The sequence below is a fragment of the Podarcis liolepis genome, assembly GCF_965112155.1.
Source record: "Podarcis liolepis genome assembly, chromosome: 4".
Classification (NCBI taxonomy): domain Eukaryota; kingdom Metazoa; phylum Chordata; class Lepidosauria; order Squamata; family Lacertidae; genus Podarcis; species Podarcis liolepis.
In genome coordinates this window covers 42,166,108-42,188,564 of record NC_139558.1, presented here as the reverse complement: position 1 = coordinate 42,188,564, position 22,457 = coordinate 42,166,108, and the positions used below count along the sequence as shown (strand labels likewise).

At 42.7% G+C, this 22,457-nt stretch overlaps 1 protein-coding gene across 2 annotated transcripts in view; it reads left to right on the top strand.

The window, feature by feature from the left end:
- The window catches only part of RS1 (retinoschisin 1), a 32,477-nt gene extending 12,748 nt beyond the window's left edge, over positions 1-19,729 (top strand). For both annotated transcript variants that reach the window (XM_083502127.1, XM_083502126.1), the window contains exons 3-7: positions 10,027-10,052; positions 12,027-12,132; positions 14,157-14,298; positions 15,943-16,138; positions 17,714-19,729. In XM_083502127.1, the coding sequence (XP_083358253.1) occupies positions 10,027-10,052; positions 12,027-12,132; positions 14,157-14,298; positions 15,943-16,138; positions 17,714-17,866 (623 nt within the window). In that variant the 3' untranslated portion in view covers positions 17,867-19,729. The remainder of the gene's footprint in view (positions 1-10,026; positions 10,053-12,026; positions 12,133-14,156; positions 14,299-15,942; positions 16,139-17,713) is intronic.
- Positions 19,730-22,457: the final 2,728 nt, after the last annotated feature.

Below are 22,457 nucleotides of genomic sequence, written 5' to 3'. Positions count from 1 at the left end.
CCTAAAGGTCTAATGGACTTGGGTAAAGAACAACAATGGATGACAAGGATGAGAAAACAGAAATGCCTGCTTCTTGCACCAAGCAACTGCAATGAATTACAGGGCTCTTGGAGCCAGGCTCTCTGAGATGGGACTGATTTTCTGCATCCATTTCAGGCTCAGTTTGAGCACTGAAACTGCTGTTGTTACATCATACCTTTGTTGAGAAAGATACAGGGTGTGTGTGTGACCCTGTTGTTGTTATTGATCTCATACAAGTTTTCAATATTTCTAGCATCCTTCTAGAACATCTGAGTTGGGAGTGGGCAGTAATGTTTTGGTTCCAGTCCTGCTTGGTTGAGGGAATTCCAGAAGGTGGTTCCTGTTTGGTCCCTTAGGGCCTGCAGTCTAGCGTTCCACAGTGTTCAATCTTATTCTCCAGCTATTCAATATCTACATGAAACTGCTGAGTGGGGTCAATAGGGGTGGGAAAGAATTTAGATTCAGTTTGCATTTAAAGATGAACCTGAACTTAATATTGGAGAAATGAGAAACGGGCAGGGAGGGGTACAAAACTGATAGATTCAGCTATCCCTAGTAATCCAAATTTTTGGAGTATGTTGCCATCAGTATGCTGATGACATGGCCATTTGTTCATCCTTTTCTTCTCAAGGAGGTGTAGGGGTAGATGTGCTGAACTGGGGGTTGACCATGGTAATCAACTGGATGAGACCCAGCAAACTGAGGCTTAATCCAAATAAGACAGTGAAACATGTTAGTAGGTGGTTCTTTGGTCAGGATAGTTTGGTGTGCAAGTGGTTCTGCCTGGGGCTGGACGGGTTATAGCTGTATGAATTTTATACTGTAAAGCATTTTGAGATTCTTTGGTAGAAAGCAATTAACAAAATAAAAAAAAACTAGGAACGCTAGGCTAAGTTTTACTCAGAGTAAACCCGTTGAAATTAATAATGACAAAGTTAGGTAGTTCTATTCTGAGTAGAACGTAACTGAATGCCACCCACTGACCTGAGTATTGCCTGTTTGTTTAAAAGGCTTCTATATAATATGGTAGTCAATGAACAGAAGTATTACAAAACCTTTCGACGCTCTGCCCCCCCCCATCTAAAAAAATAAATGCCAATAATTGCAACATTCAGGGTGGAGGGAAACACATTTTTAAATAGGAGTGCCTACTTTTTTGCAGTACTTGATGATACAAATATGCTTTTAACACACTTCACAGCAATGTAAAGTGCTTAAAAATATATATCTACAGGGTGTTTTAGTAAATTTGTATACCACATCCCCAATATTCCCAAGGTGAATACGTTGAGAAACGGGGGGGGGGGACGGGACGACACACACACAAAGAGACAGTCCACTTTGCCTTTTTTGTGTGCAAAATGGAAAGAGCAAACGAAATATCAAATTTAAACCTCCTGTCCTAACAAGCTTTGCCAAGGCAATTGGGGACTAAGTATGGCAAAATTATAATCTGTCAACTCATCTGCCTTTCAAGGGGGGTTGGTTGACAGAGCAAAATGTTGCCTAAGTACCGTACATCCCATCCTGATGCATTCCACCTTTTCAGCACTGGTTGAGAAGTGCTGACACTGCTGAGGAAGCTGGAAGGTGAGTGGGAAGGAAAAGGAAAAGATCGTCGCTTCTTTCCTTCAACTCATTATATATGAAAATTGCATTATACACAAGGACCCGGCTAAATGTAATCATATCAGCAGCCCCATTGAGTCAGATGAGACTTTTCATTTGCTTTGTGCAAGCGCTTTATTGAATCAAAGTAGTATACTTCATACATTCTAAAGATTAATTATTGAGGAACATTTATGTAATGGAAGATTTTTTAAAATAAAAAATTATGACAACCAGATATTTTGTAGAGGCAGTTATTTGGCTATTTTTGTTTCTAATTCCAAACATCACCAACACCCTTATAAAGTGTACAGTTCTGGCCAGAGAAAGAGTTGGAAAGGGTTCCAAAAAGGTCAACCAAAATAATCGAGGGGGTGGAGGAAAGGTTACGTTGGGGTGCTATCAAATTATGCATGGGGTGGAGAAAGCAAATAGAGGGGGGAAATTCCCCTCTCATCACAGTGGACATCAATTGAAGCTGAATTTTGGAAGAGTCAGGACAGATAAAAGAAAGAATTCCACACAGTGCATACTTAAACTACGGAATTATCTTCTAAAAGAATTATTGGTGACAACCAACTTTGATTAGACAAACTCATGGAGGATAAAGGCTATCAATGGTGCTGGAGGAGACTCTTGAGAGTCCCATGGACTGCAAGAAGATCAAACCTATCCATTCTTAAGGAAATCAGCCCTGAGTGCTTACTGGAATGACAGATCCTGAAGCTGAGGCTGCAATACTTTGGCCACCTCACGAGAAGAGAAGACTCCCTGGAAAAGACCCTGACATTGGGAAAGATGGAGGCCACAAGGAGAAGGGGACGACAGAGGACGAGATGGTTGGACCGTGTTCTCGAAGCTACGAACATGAGTTTGACCAAACTGCGGGAGGCAGTGGAAGACAGGAGTGCCTGGCGTGCTCTGGTCCATGGGGTCACGGAGAGTCGGACACGACTAAACAACTAAACAACAACAACAAAGGCTATCAATGGCTACTAGCTGAAATGTCTTTGTTCTGTCCTCACTGCTGGAGGCAGTATGGCTCTGGAGGCAAGTTCCTGGGATTCCCAAGTCACCTGGCGTGCTCTGGTCCATGGGGTCACGGAGAGTCGGACACGACTAAACAACTAAACAACAACAACAAAGGCTATCAATGGCTACTAGCTGAAATGTCTTTGTTCTGTCCTCACTGCTGGAGGCAGTATGGCTCTGGAGGCAAGTTCCTGGGATTCCCAAGTCACCTGGCGTGCTCTGGTCCATGGGGTCACGGAGAGTCGGACACGACTAAACAACTAAACAACAACAACAAAGGCTATCAATGGCTACTAGCTGAAATGTCTTTGTTCTGTCCTCACTGCTGGAGGCAGTATGCCTCTGGAGGCAAGTTCCTGGGATTCCCAAGTCACGTGACTACGGTTGCCCCTCACGTCTTGCTTTTAGGCTTCCCACAGGCATCTGCATGGCCACTGTGAGAACAGGACGTTGGGCTACGTGGATCATTGGCCTGATCACACAGGCTCTTCTAATCCAGCAGGTTCTTAAAAGCTATTTACAATGTACATCTGATTATGTTAGACAGAAATTAGTCACTGTGTTGTTCTATGTGTCAGTGACTGTGGCCACTTTCTATATCAGTCTGATTAAGCGCAGGGACTTGGGAAGTAAGTAGCACCCAAAAATTGGCACGCTCTGTTTCCCCTTTCTATAGTGTTTCGCTTTTTTAAAAAACCATACTATAAAACCTGCTTCCTGCCTGCAAATCCATCTCCTCTGTGTTTTACTGACTATGGCAAAGGCCCAAATTGCTCATTCATTTAAAGGCTTTGATTTCTATGCCATACACTGTGGGTTAGCGAGAGGGATGAAACCCACTGCAGGAGATCAAGCCTGGTTTCGACTCATCAGTTGTGTTTTGGAGGCTGCCTTTAAAAGCCCTGTGTGGCACAATCACTTAAGGGGCATCATGGTCATATGCTTGGGTGAATTTGACTGTGCCTTCCAAAATCCAGATATGCTAAAGAGAGGTAAAATTGGTCTTGTCATGTAGCTGGAAACTATGGATGACTGACTCACCAAGATTACTGAAGCTTCCACAGGGTATATGGTTAGCATGCTGGGTTGTTAAATTCCTAGCTTATCCTTTAACTCATTGGTTGCCTTTAAACATCAACATGCCACACTTGTCCCTATTTACCACTCCCTAATTATCAGTCCCCTGTCCCTGCTAAATGTTCCATTCCTTTTTTGGGGGATACCATGTGTTCCCTGTCCATGGCGTGTTGCGTGTGCAGGTCTAAAGAATTTAGCATGTACGAAACTTGGACACTAACACTCACTGGGCATGTGAAGCCGTACAGGCAGTCTGTAGTCACCACCCCCTGTCCTTGAAGCCCTTGCACATAGACAGCAGGGGCGCTGGCCTGGAATGGCCAGAGGTGAATGCTCTGCTGTGTAGCAATGGACTTGACCTTTAAAGCCCTAAACGGCCTCGGCCCAGTACACCTGAAGAAGCGTCTCCACCCCCATCATTCAGCCCAGACACTGAGGTCCAGCTCCAAGGGCCTTCTGGTGGTTCCCTCCCTGCGAGATGTGAGGTTACAGGGAACCAGACAGAGAGCCTTCTCAGTAGTGGTGCCTGCCCTGTGGAACGCCCTACCATCAGATGTCAAGGAAATATGACTTTTAGTAGACATCTGAAGGCAACCCTGTTTATGGATGTTTTTAATGTTTGATGTTTTATTCAGTTTTTTGTCCTCTGTTGGGAGCCGTCCAGAGTGGCTGGGGTATAAATAATAAAATTATTATTATTATTATTAGCTCAGGCTGGCAGTGTGCTCTTTCATGCCACATGCAACATTTGAAGAGGGGGAAGAAACCAGCATGAACAAACATCAGATGTGCTCCCTGAGAGATCATGCACCCTCTCTGCCTCCACTGCTTGGTCTAGGTCACCTGTTTCAGGAAGCTTTTCGTCTGCCTTCTGCTTGAATTTTTTTTTGTTGGTGGTGTCCTCCTGTTAGCTGTATTATTTCTTCCAGTTTCTGGGTTTTTTATAATTGTTCTGTGGTTTTTACTGTTTACATTAGGAGCCTTGAACACTTCATTTGAATTGGACAGGTGGGATATTGGACATTTAGAAATAGATTAAAGGTTGCTTGTGATTTTGTGAAGTTAAATTTGAACCCTTGCTGGCAAGCAACAGTTATTTTCCTGCTGCTCTTTGTGCTGCAGTTTTCCTGGAATCTAAAGTTGGAATCCTATATCCATTCACCCAGGAATAACCCCCTTGAACTCAATGGGACTTTCTTCAGAGTAAAGCTGCAGGAGATTACTCTATAAATCATTGTAGCAGATTGTGCATGGCATTAAAAAATTACACACACATACCACTCTGCAAAAGGTCATTAGCTAAGAAGTGCTGTGTGATATTTTAATAGGTTGTGATTACTTCCAAGCACACACACACACACACACACAGAGAGAGAGAGAGAGAGAGAGAGAGCACTTTCTTTCAACTAAAAACTACCAAGTTAGACATAGGAAATTTTGAACTGAATTAAGGAGTCTCCATAAGTCAGGCTACAAACATGACTTTGTCCTTATATCTCTAGATCTGTAAGGAAACATCTGTACCAGCTGTTTTACTCTGGATATGTTCCAGAAACAGCTGGTACAGTCTGCACCAGACATTCAGGGCCACATTTCACAGTCATTACTGGGAAGAGAATTCTTCGGCGAACATGAACATCTCTGAAATTGTCCTATGAACATTCTTCAGCAAGAGCTTTTGTTGAGAGTTTGAATTTATCTCCATAGCTACTGAAATGTCCATTGCATGCAATATTATTTTATTATGCAATACTTGTAATTTCTTAAATTTATAATTATGTAAATATTTGAATATACATCAGATTAAGAGAATGAAGACTGAGACAGTATAGGGAGTCATCAAAATGATAGAAAAGTGATTGTTGGTCATGGAATACTGGAGTGATGTTTAATGCAATGTCAAGCGAAGTTTTATTCAATCTAGTTTGCTAGAGTATAACATGCTTTGCAAGTATATTGAACTGTACATCCCCCTTACTTATTTACTAATGGCATAGTTGGTGACCTGTTGATAATCACAGCAGCGGCCATGACTCTTGCTTGCAACTTAAGTAAGCATCAAATTTCCACAGCATTTGGATTTCAAGGCATGTCTATTTTGTAGGTAATTGATGCCAGGGCAAGCGGTCCAGAGGTCAGAAGACGGAGGGTGTTTAAGACCAACTGCCTGCAGGGCTGTACTGTACTATGGAGGCAATTATAAATTACCCAGGCTCACATCTGACCTATATTTCATAATCTAATTGAGACATGTCCTCTAGATTTTAAACTGACGATGCTGTCGCTGCTAAGCACATGACCTTACATCCCCAAATTAGCCACTCTTCAGGTCCTGACCCCCTTTTATCAGACTGTGGTAATTTTAGCATTTATTCTGGCAGGACGTACGTGTGTGTGTGTGTGAACGCACACACACACACACACTCTTTCCATGAAAAAGCAGCCAGCAAAAGAAAAAGAAAACCTCATCGACTGAGAAAATGTTCATTAGCCTGAGGTCTGCTTCCCTTGGTTAATTAATGTGACTTGTGATTGGAACGTGTATTGGGTGCAGCTAATTTATCACTAAGCTACGATTGACTACTTTTGAACAGAGAGGAAGGGGGTACACGGTGTAACATTTCTCTGCTGAAGCAATTTTTACCACACAAGATTTCCCCCCTCAGAAGAATGTTCGTGTGAACATTCCAGGTTGTGCTTTTAAACAAATAAACCATAAAGTTATAAATGATACAACAATAAAATGAATGAAGTTTTGTTTTTTTTAAATGCCTCTGAATACGAGCTTTCTGTGATACCAGCTTGAGCCCCACAATGGAAGAAGTGCAAGATATGCATATGCATCTTCTTTTAAAAACTTTCCCCCCAATTTCACCCCCAATTCCTTATTTACTTCCTTTTCACCAACATAATGTTCCATTCGGAGTCGGATAGCCACTGGTGGACTGAATGGTGGTGCCAGGTTTCCTGCCTCTGCAGAACCACAGGGTGGGAATAGAAATGGCAAGCTTTCTTATTTAAGTTGTGAGGAGAACTCCACCTCACAATTTACACTTAACTCTTACTGAGAGTACAAAATTGCCCTTGGGTAACACACACCACTGAGTCAATTCATCCTCCCGCTGTAATCTCTGAAGCTGCAAATGGAGAGGCCCAGACTGTTATCTGAGGTCACATTCTTGAGGATGTGCATTGCCTAAATCCAGCTCTTCCTCACTGGAGGCTCAAGGAAAGTGAGAGCCAGGATTTTATTGCACCAGGAGAAAGTGCAGAAGTACAGACCTAAGTCTCCATGGCTTTTGGTGGGCTTGGAAGGCAGAACTAATGGATAAACATACTAACCCTGTGGGCACTATGATGCTCAGACACCACTCTTATCAACTGTAAGGCTTCCAGCCCCGCCATTAAAAAAATGTATATATATTTAAAGCACAGTCTTTTGAAGAACATTTGTTGTTCTTGCTTGTATCATACTATGTAGAAGAGGTATCCAACCTTTGTAGCCCACAGGAAAACTGGACCGTCTATCATGAGCAACACATGCACCACAGCTAAGCACACAACACATTGCAATGACTACATTGCAATAGGTGGGGGGAGGGGAGCAGGAAAGGAGACTCCGTGGGTACCTGGAAGCCCATGTTGATGACCTCTGAACATATTTAGTTTATGACGAGAACCCTTAGGTTATGATGAGAGGCCCTAAAGATAATCCAGTAAAATTGCTATTGTTATCAGCTGGGCAACTGGTTGACGTATCTTAAGTCTGATTTGTATCTTGTAGTCCTTTGCTGCTGCTGAGCACCTTGTGTCACTACAGTGGTAAATGCTGTGCTAGCCGCTGACCTCCACTTCTTGAATATCGTGGGGGAAAATAACTCCACCTGACAAGGTCAGTTGCATTGGAGACACCAGAAACACGATCTCTGGCAGTTCATGTCCTCCCGGCTTTCACATCAATACACAGCACAATGACACAGGTGTGTGAGAGAGTGTGTAGAAAAAACAACAGTCCAACTTGTATTACGTAAATATATTTATAGCTCATGAACAGAAGGGGGGAGTCCATTAAAACTATATTTACATATATTATTTTTCTCAACAATCCTACAATCTATTCTGATTTGTAAGATACCAGAAAAATTCAGGCCATACAAGGACATTGTCGACATCTTCCCATTTGATTCCAAAAATATCCCTTGGACTCTCTGGAAACTCCTGGTTTCTGCTTGTGAATGTGTGCCTTCATTGATCTTTCATATGGCCTTCATTGATCTCAGAATAGGAAAAGTACTTCTAGTGCTCATTAAAATTCCATTAACGGAATCTCCTGCGCGCACACAAATCAGGCATTAATAGGATCCTAGCAACAGGGATAAACTCTCTCTTCTCCCCCCCTCCCCAGCCATTCATAGTGAGGAAAGGTCTGATTGCCGATATGGGAACATGGTATTTGTCATGTGATTCCTGATTGACTGGAGTCACCTGATGAAGAAAAATGCTGTGGGGGTGGGAAAAGACTTGGTGCTGAAGCACTAACAAATGAAATTGAAGATATGTACTTGCTTAAGGGTAGCTGTTTCCCTAGAGCACTTAGGGAGCCTGAAAGATAACAACCTGCATTATAACTAAAAATAAATTAGAGGTCACTGCGGAATTGTTGTTTGTCTGAATCCACTTTTTGTTATACTGGGATTTTGTATTACTCAATCTATGTTGGGTTCAGACAGATGTGAACCAATTGTTATGATAAAGCCCAGCAGGTTTGATCATGAGGGGAATAAAATGGGTATGAGGATTTGAAGAGAATATGTGGTAGATTTTCTGGGGCTGGGGCGAGGGTGAGACTTTGAGCTTAGGGGATCTGTTTTGTTTTTATCCTAAAACCCCAAGATTCACCAACCAGATCCTGGTGCAAAAAGTGGAAGTAAAGAATTCTGAGCCCATAGATGTAGGGTTGGTTCCCAGAACTGAACAGACCTCAGTCCTTCCACAAACACATCTGCCTTCCTGGTTAATTGGGGGTGTGAATAGTTCTTTTGTTGCTGCTGTTGTTAAACAGATGAGACTCAGAAATCTGTGCTGATCTACTGCAAATGACACAGAGATACTTGTGTAGATTCAGATCTACCTTCTGCCCACTTTTATGGTAGAGGAATACATAGTCAAGTTTTGAGTTGGTAGAGAAGGCAGACAGGATAGATCACCCACCTAGATCTACGTGTTGCCTGAACCATCACACTTTAGGTATTTGCACAATTTTCCATGCTGTGTAAACATATCACCAGTGAACACTAGGGGCATGGCACCTGTGGTCTCTGACTGCAATAGGCATGGATCAGTGCTAACTGGATTTCCTTGATATGGAGCTATGCAGCTTCTACTGTTGCCTCTTTAGTTTTCTTGATTTTCTTATCTCCCTTTAAACCACCTTGTGCCAAAGTGGGCAGTAACCCATGAAACCTCCATCAATTTGTTAGTCTTTAAGCTGCCGCAGGATTCTTGGTGTTGAAAAAATAAAGATCAAAATGCTCTGGATTAGAGTTCCTTATGTACTCTGATTGCACACGCAGAGTTTTCCCTACAAGCAGGATCGCACCTTTATATGGTCGTCTTTGTGTAGATGGAGATACACTATACATTGCTATGAATGGGGAAACCTTTCCCATCAAGGAAACTCTGTGTGCATATCAGATCCCTACGGTCCAGAACAGGTATGGGGAATCTCCAGATGTTGCTGAACTACAACTCCCATCATCCCTGGCTCTTGGCCATGCTTGCTGGAGCTGATGTTCAGTAACATCTGGAGAACCAAATGTGCCTGACACCTGGTTTAGAAGGAATTGTTGATTTCAGGCAGGTGCCATCTTGGGACCTTCCAGCTGAGGCTGAGAGTTGTAGTCCAAAGCACCTGGAATGCCCTGGGTTGGCTAAGGCAGCTCTTCATAGTGTGGAAAGAGAGAGGTAAGGAACTAAGTTAAGAAACTTCAGGTAGGAAAACATATCCAGCCAGATTTGATTAACATTAGGGAGTTTGGAGTACACTTCTTCCTTGGGCTCTGGCTAATTCATAACAAACAGCTTATGGAAAGTACAATTTTCTCCATTTTTGCTTCTGCCCACAGTTTGTCATCCATTGCAATGCGGTACTTCATGATGCACGAGCAACCATGTGATTCATTTCCATGCCTTTTCCCATTCATTTCAGTACCTCACGAGTTATCGCTATGCTTTTAACTGTTGTTTTCTTGTCGTTTCCCACCATGCTGCGTTATCTCTGCTGTACAGCCATGCTGGCATTGTCACCAGCAGAGGTAGGCCCTTTAAACTTCTTTCTATAATATCCAAATATTTTTGGAGCTTTATCCAGACCTGTGCTGACCGTTCCAGCACTCACTGATTAGAGTATAGTATTGGTATTTATGTTTTCAGGTCATTTAGTCCTTGGATGATTTCTGGCAAATATTTAACAGCACACCCCTCCAGTGTTTGCATAGTACCAGAACACATCTTTCCACCGCAGAAGCAATATTGTGAACTTGCTTTAAACAAACTCATATTTGATGCCATGTCAATAGATTGTGCAACTGGACAGAGACGCTGTACCAAATGGATCTTTCGTTATTGCTTTTGTTGTTTTTATTAGTCCATTTCTATCCCGTTCCTTCAAGGAGCTCAAGGTGACATGCGTGTCTCTCCCCCACTCTCCATCTTACTTCCATAAACACCTTGTGAGGTCAGTTAGGCTGAGAGATGGTGACTGTCCCAAGGTCATCTAGTGAATTTTGTAGCAGAATGGAGATTTATTCAACAGTTTGGACCTAGAGTGACATACCTCACCTACCTACTCCCATATGCACACATGCATGTATATTTTTTATCAGCTTGCCTTACAAAGGCGCCCCTGCAGAACAACTGCTTTTAGGACTGGGGGGTGCACCACTGGATTCGTACCTTGGATTGTATCCTACCTATGGAAATGTCAACAGTGTGCATATTCATATGCTTGCAACAACCAAATCGTTATATCATTCTGATTTTTCTGTTTCCTTCTGACTCGCTCAGCCTCTTGAAAACATCTTTGCTTTTATGATACCATAAAAACTTGAAATGCTTTCCTACGCAAGTAGTTTGCAGAGTGCTTGGCCCTTTCCCCACAAGGTACCACAGCTAAGCTGCTGCACGTTGCCGTATACTGCCTGCCATCTATCTGCCTGCTTCCCTTTCCTGCCTGCAATGATAATTCCTTGGCCATGAGGGCAAGTTGTATGGCCTGCTGCCCATTCTCTACCACACTTTGTTATGATGCCATCAGGGTGCACTTGCTATCTTAGTAATGCCAATTTCTTTAAATGTACATGATTAATTTCACATCTTGCTCTTCCCCTTGCTTTTAGAAGCTGTTTTTTAAATTATTATTTAAACTGAGAGCTGCACACCTGCCCACACAAACTGCAGTGTTTCACATTAGCTTTGGTAGTTATTTAAGCAAGAAGAGAGGAGGGATTTTTGGGTGGGCAGGGAGGAGAGAAGCAAAGCCTGATAATGACTGCCATGGTGTCTAGCAACACAGGAAGCTGCCTTAAACTCTGAGTCTGACCATTGTCTCACCTACCTCATCTAGCAACTAACTGGCAGTGACTCTCTGGAATTCCATTCTGGTGATGCCAGGCTTGAACCTAGGGACTTCTGCATGCAAAGCAGCTGCTCTATCGTGGAGCTATTGCTACCTCAAGCTGTTATTGCTTAAAGAAACATTATTAAAAAATCATCAAAAGTAATACAAAAGAGTCATCTGCAACTTGCAACATGAAATTAAATGTAGGGAACTGGTCAATTTATACCGTCAGTCCGATTAATATGCAAATAGGTCTCTGCACAGTATTTTGGCTTCTCTAGCAAATAGAGCAAAACAGATTTCTGATGAATTGCATTGTTTCCCAACTTTCTCTTGGCCACTGCAGAGAATCTGCCCAATATTTCTAAAATAAAAGCTTGTACTCAATTTGTACTCAAATTGAGAAACCTAGTAAGTAACAACAGATATTCTTCGCAGAAGATTAGCTCTGAGACTCCTCTACATAAAAGCATAGTGCCCCTTAGGAACTTATATTCAGGTATATAGCAGTCATTGGCATTCATCATCCTACACTTTGAGCTGTCCTTTGTTTCTATGTCAAAATGGCGGCGATTTGGACTTGCTGTGTTGGCCAGTGGAAATGGCAGGGATTAAGAGAACAGGGTTTACACCAGTTTGCTTCTTTCCTTCTTCTTTTCCGCTCTGTTAGGATGACAGACTGGAACACTGGCACAGTAAAGCCTGCAAATGTGATTGTCAGGGAAGTCCAAATTCCGTATGGTCCTCGGGGACAAACAATCTGGAATGCATGCCAGGTAAGAACTTTTGACTGATCATGGCTTCTAGCACAGGCCTATATTTACTTAACCTGTGAGTAAGGCCTCCATCGCAGCCACCCAAAGCCAGTTTTAATTTAAAATAAATAAATCTTTAGCACTTTTTCAGGAGAAGGCTTGGGCTTTGCCACACCCAGGGGAACAGAACCCCAATGTTGAAGGAAAGTCACTGAGGACACCACTACCTATGAGGGAACTGGAGAACTCGTCACCCTCCAGATTCCAACTCTCATCAGCCCCAGGCAGCATGGCCCATGGGAGTTGTAGTTCAGCAACATCTGGAAGGAGGTTTAACCCTTCCCCAGCTGTGAGCACCTTCCCGCCCCACAATATGACAATTACAAAGAAAAGCTCCTAAGTTTAAATTGCTGCTTAGAAGCGGATTTCCATTGGGATGATAGCTGGGAAATGATCACACCTTATTACCCCGTGCACTGTGGTCCTGATAAAAGCTGTATCACCTACACTTAGCATTTAAGATGGGGAAGGTGCAGATGAAGCTTTATGTTACGTATTTAATGCAACCCTTAAATGATAATGTGTCATTCCCTCTCTCTCACCCCCCCCCCCCAAATCTAATGACAGTAATTTGATTCTTGTCTTTGCAAAATTTACTTGTGTTAAATTTTGCAGGATTCTTTAAAAAATAAATGCAACCCTGTAATTTTCCACCATCTTCATTATAACTAAAACCACATAGTAGTATTAGCTGAGAAAGAGTTTCACCTTCAAATGCCATATTACGGAGAAAAGATATACGGTGGTAGAAACTAGGCAGGGATGCCATTCTAATGCACAGCACACAGAGAGACTTCTAAGGTCAATGGTAACAGCATTAAATAATTTAACTGACTTGGTCCATCAGTCCCCAGACATCTGTCTGGTAATTTCTTTCTCCACGATGGTTTTCTAGAACAGAAGGTTACCTCCTAAGTATATTATGATTGTGTTAGCTAGAGATTAGTGCTACTAAAAATAAAACTCTCGTTTCTTGTAAACATTGCAGGCAATTCAGCCCAGTTTTACTTAACATAGTTTGCAAGACTTCAACACATACCGTCACTGTGATTTCCATGGTGATGGAGACTACAAAATATGCCCTCATTACAGGGAGTTCATGGGTAGTATCAAAATGAAAGTGGTGATTAAGGAGGGGTAAGAAATTGGATTCAGTTTGTATTTAAAGGCAAGCCTATCTCATTCACACTTCTCAGAATTTTGCAATGCGCTTCTCCAGCCAAGCAATACATACAAAAGTTCGTATACCAGAGTAAATGGTGCAAAATAAAAAATAAAAATGCATCCAGCCCTAAACATAGCATTCCAAAATGCATTGCATTAGGGAAAAATGGGTTTGCAAAAGTTATTTGGCAAAATCACATACAAATATGAAATTTGCACTAATATGCTGGTGAGTTTTCATGAGGGTTTTTTTTAAAAAAAAATTCGCCAACTGATGTGGAAATGTGGAGAACTGATACTGAGAAACAGTGTGAAACCAAAATTGACATATTCCTCCATCCCTAGAGGCAATTCATACAAAAGGGCAACTCCATGCAGGTCCAACACAGCACAATTCTGACAGTGGCCTCCCACATTCCCAAGGCAATTTTGTGTACCTTGTTTGGCTGGTGAAAGTATGCAGGCATCATACTTTCCGTGGGCTAGGAAAGCAACGTTACGGACTCAGAAATCAACAAAAGGAATAGAGGAAACAAAGCAGCCCAACTTCTACTCTTCCTAAATGCTTCAGTCTACTAGTAAAACAAAGTCTGCATCTCACCCTCTGTAAGAGAGCCTTAGGGCCAGGGAATCCATGGCCTCTCTGATGCTATTGAACTCCAACTCCTATCAGCCCCAGCCTGTATGGCCAGTGATCAGGGATGATCGGAGTTGATATCCATCAGCATCTGGAGGGCCAGACGTTCCCCAGCCCTGTGATAGAGAAGGAGATTTTTGTACTTGTGCACACTCTTTTGAAAATGTTTGTTGTTCGATTACAGAATGTCCCTATCACAAGCCACTTGGTTTTGAGTCAGGAGCTGTTACTCCAGACCAGATAAGCTGCTCCAGTCCAGAGCAGTACACTGGATGGTACACTTCATGGATTGCAAACAAGGCCCGGCTTAACGGGCAAGGTTTTGGGTAAGCAGCACATCTTCCTCCTAATGTTTTGACCAGCAAAGAGTCAGCCAGACACTATGTAAAATTCTCTCTCTCTCTCTTTCTAGAAGTCTGCTCAATTACCTCTGCTCTTTGTCTCACCTGCTTTTTGCTGTTGTGCTGATCTACTTCCTCCTGGTTTTTGTTCCCCCAGCTGTCGCTTCCTGCCAGCCACCATGTCAACAAGTTATTCTTCCTGCTGGCTGTATTAATACATTTTGATACGGCTCCTCTAAATTACATATTTCTTGAGCATTTGCTCTAATTTGCTTGTGCAAAGTTTATGCAGAGGTTAGATTATAGCTAGTTTTTATGGAGCATTCCTTCTCACTTGTTTGCAGGGAGATTATATGACAATGAGCATCCACCCTGCATTCCTCTTGGTTTGCTTGCAGGTTGTGTATATAATGTGCCAGAAAGGCATATGGTGTGCATTTCCTTGCCATTTTCCTAATGCAACCAAATAGTTGTGCTAGTACAAGGATTAGTGCTAGTGCAACAGGATTTCCTTTCCTTTCCTTCCCTTCCCCCCATATGCCCTGCGCCATCCCAAAATATGCTCCAGAGAATTAAGGGAACCCCAAGAACAGATTTAGGGGGTGGACAGGGCAGAGGAGAGGGGGAGAACACTCCGTTGTGCAAGGAGAAATCCTTTTGCTAATGGATCATACTCTGGTATAGCCGGTATAGCTCAGCTGGTAGAGCGTGAGGCTCTTAATCTCAGGGTCGTGGGTTCAAGCCCCATGTTTGGCAAACGTTTCCAGCATTGCAGGGGGTTGGACTAGATGACCCTCAGGGTCCCTTCCAAATCTAAGATTCTATGATTCTCATCAGTCCACCAAATAATTACATGATTCCTTAACGCTACTTTGAATACAACAGGCTGTTTCTAGAGTTTTTGCCACACTAGGGTGATGGAGCATCTTAATCCGCTTTAATTGTACAATTTTAAATTCCATAGTATGTTCTTGAACTCCTCCCTCAAACTAGGCCCTATGCAGAGGGAGGTGTGGAAGGGGCGCAGCCAGGTACACTCGCCCTGGGCCTCAAAGGGCTAAGCTGGCCAGTTGGCTGCACCAGGGACCAGCTCCTTTTTTGGTTTGAGTTTCTAACTTTATTCTAAGAACACTCCCTCCCAGTGGCGTAGCGTGGGGGGTGCAGGGGGGGCCAGCCGCACCGGGCGCAACATCTAGGGGTTAGGGTTAGGGGGCGTAAATCCACGGGTTAGGGGGCACAAATCCACGGGTTAGGGGGCACAAATTACTTGCCTTGCTGACAACCCACGCTACGCCACTGCTCCCTCCTGAGGCCTTAGGGCGCTGCACAGGCCTGCTTCAAACTCTTGGCAGTCTGGAGGTGCCTTTCATCCCACCTACATTGACTCACCAAGGGTATTACACATAAATCAAAATGGCAAAATGTGGAGTTAAGAGGCACAGGCGCAACCGCAGCAAACGAGTCTGAGCGCTGCTGCCAAATTGTCCCAGAGAAGTTACTACTAGCATGCCAGTGTCAGCTGTAATTGCATACCCCTCCGACCTCAGAGAACACATCTCATTCACTGGCAAGTGTTTCTTTTAGTATAGGACATAACCTTCTATGCCTTTCTCTTGCAACTCTTAACAGGTGTGCCTGGCTCTCCAAATACCAAGACACAAACCAGTGGCTGCAGATTGACCTGAAGGAAATCAAAGTGATTTCAGGAATAATCACACAAGGACGGTGTGATGCAGACGAATGGATGACAAAATACAGCGTGCAGTACAGGACTGACGAGAACCTGAACTGGGTCTATTACAAGGATCAGACAGGAAACAACAGGGTCAGTATGAGATGCATTTTCTGAAAGAGGCATTTTCTGAAGATGTTCCCACATTGGCATTTGTTCAGAACAGAGTGTGTCGAGATGAACAATCCCATTCAAATAAAAATGAATCCTAGTATTCATTGACTTTCAGTACTTGACAATCAAATTTGAGTCCAAGGCTGAGATTCTAAACCCACTTATCTGGGGTTACTTCTTAGTGGTTAAAATCATTTTGTTAAACTCATGTGCCCCGATAAAGTGAGGGACAAGGAATATCCCCTCTTAAAAAATTTATGCACCATACTTCAGTTGATCACCCAGTAAATAAATAGATAAGGAAATAAATCAGAAGGCTGAATGTGTGTGACCAGCCATCACAACACTCAACTAGGAAGGTTGCGATTGAACTGGCTGCATGTGTGTTTTGACAGATATGGAAATGTCCAGAGGAACCAGTTGCTACATGCAACAACTTACCTACATCTAGAACAGATTAGAGGGTTGAGTTTCCCTGATACTGTTGATAGGGAATCTAGTGGGAGGTAAGCAGTGCCACATTTATTTAGAAAAACGGTGTTTCTGTAATGTGAAATATACTGTAGAAAGAAGCAGAACTTTTAAAGTGTTACGGCACTGGAAATATATTATTTTCTCCTGAGTAAATTGCGGGGGGGGGGGGCAAAGGCTGTAAAGAGCACTGCTGTGTATAATAGAGGATGTTGCAATGAGTGTGATATTTTTAAGCAGATAGATTCTCATACAATCCGCTACTTGTTATAGCTGCTTTCCAAGGTGGCAAAGTCCACACTGAATACCATATTCTGCCACCTCTTTAGCATCTCATCAATTGTCAGTTTTGCTGCACTCAGGTTCAGAATTGAGGAATTCTGAGTACTGTACAAGCTTTCACAACCTGGAGCTTCTAAGCTAATTGCCAGTCGACCCCAAATCTCCCTGAAGTTTGGACTTGCCATGCCTTTTGTTTCACCGATAGCCAAAAGAAAAACGAAAAAAAAAAAATCTGAATAAAATTCTGTGTTAATAGACAACATTTGAATAAAGAATTTGAATGGGAAAGGATGAGAAAAAGAATCTGCATTAGCCTTGATTTCATTACATTGGAGCAAAGTCTGCATTTGTTCTAAACTGAGAAAACTGACAAGAATTACAAGCGACATTTCAGTCGTAAACATTTTTACGCTATGTAGAGCCAATACATTTATGACACTTGCTCCTCATTTATACTAGTGGGTTCTTCATGGATTTGACTAGCCATGCTACATGCCAGGATGAAACTACACGCCCTGGAAAGCCTACTATTGTATAAACATAATTCAGCTCTGGAGAGGTTGCTTTATCTCCCCAAGCAGAATTTGGCAACATGCACCATGTAATTGCAAGTAATTTGCTTCTAGTGACAGAAACCAGCAGCAGTATTGCTTGGTAAATTAGTGACACGAAATAATTTAAGTCGCTAAATATGTTTCCAACTTACTGAATGCAGAATTAAAGGAAGTTAAGGCCTCGATCCTGTCTTCTGTGAAATAAAATCTGTCTCCGCTCCCCGACCTTTCTTTTTGTCTGCTGTAGGTTTTCTATGGAAATTCAGACAGATCATCTTCTGTGCAGAACCTTCTGCGCCCACCCATTGTCTCGCGCTACATTCGCTTGATACCACTTGGCTGGCATGTGCGCATTGCCATCAGGATGGAGCTGCTTGTATGCATGAATAAGTGTGCTTGATGCTAAACTTCAGCACCACATGACATTGCAAGGGAAAGAGATGGGAGGCATTAGCAAGATATAGAAGTACAATGAATAGAATGAGTAGGTTCCTCATGTATCTCAGTGTACTATAAATGTAAGCATTATCCCTTTTGCTGTGACTTGCACCTTCCACAACTATGGAAGCTTTAGTGGAAGTCTAAATCAGGCGTCCTCAACCTCAGCCCTCCAGATGGTTTGAGACTACAGTTCCCATCATCCCTGACTACTGGTTCTGCTAGCTAGGGATCATGGGAGTTGTAGGCCAAAAACATCTGGAGGGCCGAGGTTGAGGAAGCCTGGTCTAAATCAATAGAACCCAAGAGCCCAATTTTGAGATGAAATTAATATCCACATGTCCATGATCCCATGTTGCATTATATTTCCTGTTTCAGCTCCGGGGGTGGGAAGAGTTGGTGGTCAGAGGGAAACGCTTTGACTTGATTTTTATAGAGTTTTGGTTTGTTGCTGTTGTTGTTCAAAGGAAACTGCTGAGTCGTCTCTCTCCCTGTCCCTGCTGAGCATTATTTATTTATTTGTTGTTTGTGAATGGTTTGAGGGCAGGTAGCAAAAATTTCATTATTAAAACAATTACAATATACATTAAAATAGTAAAATAAAACTAGAAGGCAAGTAGCGACAAAGCAACAAAACAGCTGCACTGAACAGCAATTTCAGGAGGAAAGAAGGTGTCTACGCAACAAAAGATCTGGATAAAAAAGGGGCGTTCATTGTTGACAAAACATACAGTGATGGCACAAGACATACCTCGGAGGGGAGGTCCTAGCATTTGCAATATCAAATCTTTGTTGCTTCCCCTAAATTATGGTGATTTTTAAGCATTAATAACAGCAGCAAACAAACCATGTATTTCACCATATATACAAAATGACACAAATGCATGTGCATGAATTGTGTCCTGGAAGGCTGAAAATGTTAACCAGATTTAATGTGCATCATCCTATCCTCTCAGGTTTGAATCTAGCATGTTCATTTCAACATGATAGTATCCCAGATGCTATGCAACCTGTCGAGCTCAGATGGGGCCATGGGTTTCTTCCAGCTGCAGGCAATAAACACCTGGACTGCGACTGATAATTTGACACTGCTTGTCATTCAGCTCAGTCACCCCCATAGGTAAAGGTAAAGGGACCCCGACCGTTAAGTCCAGTCGCGGATGACTCTGGGGTTGCGACGCTCATCTCGCTTTACTGGCCGAGGGAGTAGACAGCTGTCCGCAGACAGCTTCCTTGTCATGTGGCCAGCATGACTAAGCCGCTTCTGGGGAACCAGAGCAGCGCACAGAAATGCCGTTTACCTTCCCACCAGAGCAGTACCTATTTATCTACTTGCACTTTGACGTGCTTTCAAACTGCTAGGTTGGCAGGAGCAGGGAACGAGCAACAGGAGCTCACCCTGGGGATTCAAACCACCAACCTTCTGATCAGCAAGTCCTGGGCTCTGTGGTTTAGACCACAGTGCCACCCGCGTCACCCCCATATAGATACATAATTTAAGAGGTGCTAGGATGTTCTGATCTATCTTTTTTATAGGTTTACAGACACTCCCATTTTATAAATTAAAAAATAGAAATCTTAATTTGTGTTTATCTATCTGTTTATATACCGTTCGACTGTAATAAAACCTCTCTGTGGTTTACAAAACCAGTTACACAACGGTTCAATGTGTGTCACTGTCAGCATATAGAAAATTTCCATTGTATCGTGACTTAAATTTGTTTGTGATGTAAACGTGTAGAATTGTGTGTACATAACTATATTCCTTCCTTATGTACATGTGTTAAATGTAAGGGCTTTCAAAATAAATTTAAATCTACACTAAGAAATAAATCCAAAACTATTTTGATGATTTACTCAGTTCTCCTTCTTTGAGCTGATTCGCCACTGTGAACCTGTGCTATTCTCAGAACTCTCCAGGGGCCACAATTCAACAGAGTTAAATGCACGTTATACCAGTTACAGTGGTACCTCGGGTTAAGTACTTAATTCATTCTGGAGGTCCATTCTTAACCTGAAACTGTTCTTAACCTGAAGCACTTCAACTAATGGGGCCTCCTGCTGCCGCCACACCACCGAAGCACGATTTCTGTTCTCATCCTGAAGCAAAGTTCTTAACCCGAGGTACTATTTCTGGGTTAGTAGAGTCTGTAACCTGAAGCGTATGTAACCCGAGGTACCACTGTACTTCTGTGTTGGGTTGGGGCCTATAGCCTTGATCAACTTACAAAATAAGCTTCCATGTGATTAGTAAATAACTATGTGCTTTGACTTTAGTAACAATCCTATTAGCTGTGATCTTCATTTTGGACTTTGATATAGTCCAGCTGGGTACAGATGGAATCCTGGCTCTGCATGCACTGGTGGCTGGGTCTGTTGCCTGTCAAACCTTAATTGCTCAGTGCAGGTGCTGGTAAGATGACCTGTCATCTTAAGCAGAGATGTACGCAACTCCCTGGCCAGGCTTTCAACTAGGGGAGGAGTATAAATTCTGTTCAGCTCAGATTTAAATGTGAATCTTCCTGGTTCACACCTTCTAAAAAAGTATATTAAACCTGCAATTTACACAGGGGTTGCGTTCTGTAGGGTGACATAGCTTTTACTCACCCACTCTACCCATAGGTGACAGGGCAAAGTATAGCGTGTCTTATCAGGACTTTTCCTTTTCTTTGTTCCCCAAGCTGGAAAATAAGAAAGCAGCTTTTCTTTTGGAACTTGGAATTTGAAAAAAAAAATACTTCACAATGCAAAGAGCTATAGTTCAGATTTGGGGTGGAAAGCCAAATTATTATGTTGGTACGGTTTAGATTTCCCAGATAGCATACAGGGATTAAAACAGTGAAAAATATGCATGCATTTAAGTTTTAATGGAGGTGGCTGAAGCAAAATATTTGAAGGCTAGGCTCTTGGGCATCAACGGTAATGAATAATGAATTTGATTCATGGATTGGAAAAGCACTAATTCTTTAAGCTCCAGTTATCGCAGCTTCCCTTAATAGGCTGCTTGAATCCATTGAACATTGTACTCAAAGTTATCCCTTCTCACTCTGCAGTTGCTGCTTTAATGTGTTCATATTCAGCATCCCATGGAAGTTTGTTTTTTAACTGAAATAATTACTACTTACTTTTACAGCTAAGATTTGATACTGAGAATTGGAGCCATCCTGAATTTATCCCATCTCATTGGTTTGAAGTGACAGCTTGCTTTTTTCTTTTGCCAAGACTGTGCCCTCCCATTGCTGGACTAGAACTCCCATCATCCATGAGCGCTGGCCGTGCTGTCTGGGGCTGATGGGAGTTGGAGTCCACAACGTCCGGAAGACACCATCTTAGCAACCCCTGGGCTAGCACATTGCAACCATGGGTATGTTGTTGTGGCAGTTCTTGGGCTATTTTAAATAGCCCCATTAAAACATACCCACACATTGGTGCAAGTGGAATGGCTTCAAATGTAAAACCAAGCCTTCCCCCACTATTCATGTAAATAAGAGCAGGACGACAGCAGTGCACTTTCCTGGGCTATGAGTCATAGAATCCTAGAATTGTAGAGTTGGAAGGGACCCCAAGGGTCATCTAGTCCAACTCCCTGCAGTACAGGATCCTTTGAATGCTAATACTCTGAACCTGAGCAATGTGTGAATGTGGAATGACGACACTGGCAACCTTCTTTTACCTGGCTCACATCATGTTCAAATTAGGCCTAAATGTCAATTAATCATTGTTTAACATGGCTTTACATACAATATACAAACTACTTTTGTATAACGGAATATGTTCTTGGAACAGCTCATAAGATAAAAGACAATACTGAAAAAGACAAAGGACTATAATTACTGGACAGCCAGTGTGGTATAATGATGATACTGTGGATGAGGACCTGGGAGACCAGGGTTCAGTGTCCTGCCTCCTTTGGTCATGAAGCTCACTAGGTGATCTTAGACTAAAAAGGCACTCAACTCACTCTCTAGGCTGAGGGAGCCGGGGTTTGTCCTCAGACAGCTTCTGGGCCATGTGGCCAGCATGACTTAAGCCGCTTCTGGTGAAACCAGAGCAGCACACAGAAACGCCGTTTTATCTTCCCGCCGGAGTGGTACTTATTTATCTACTTGCACTTTGACATGCTTTCAAACTGCTAGGTGGGCAGGAGCTGGGACCAAACAACGGGAGCTCACCCCGTCACAGGGATTCGAACCGCTGACCTTCTGATCGGCAAGCCCTGCCTAACCTACCTCCAGGGTTGTTGGGGGGATTAATTGAGCGGGAAAAGAAGCACATCTGCCACCTCGAGCTCCTTGGAGAAAAAGGTGGGATATGAATGAAATAAAGAAGAAAAATACCATAACAGAAACAAGGAAATACAGTACATGTCCACTTGCCTGCCCCTGCTAGCAGCTCCCAGGTGGCTGAGAAGTTGGCCACCTAGTGACGCAGTTTTCATAAAATCCAATTGTACATAAACAGGGACCTTTCCCCCCCCTCAGAATAAAATCCTAAAAAGGCTACTGAGAAGTTACTCCCATGTAAGGGCTATAGAATTCCAGGTTAAATCATCT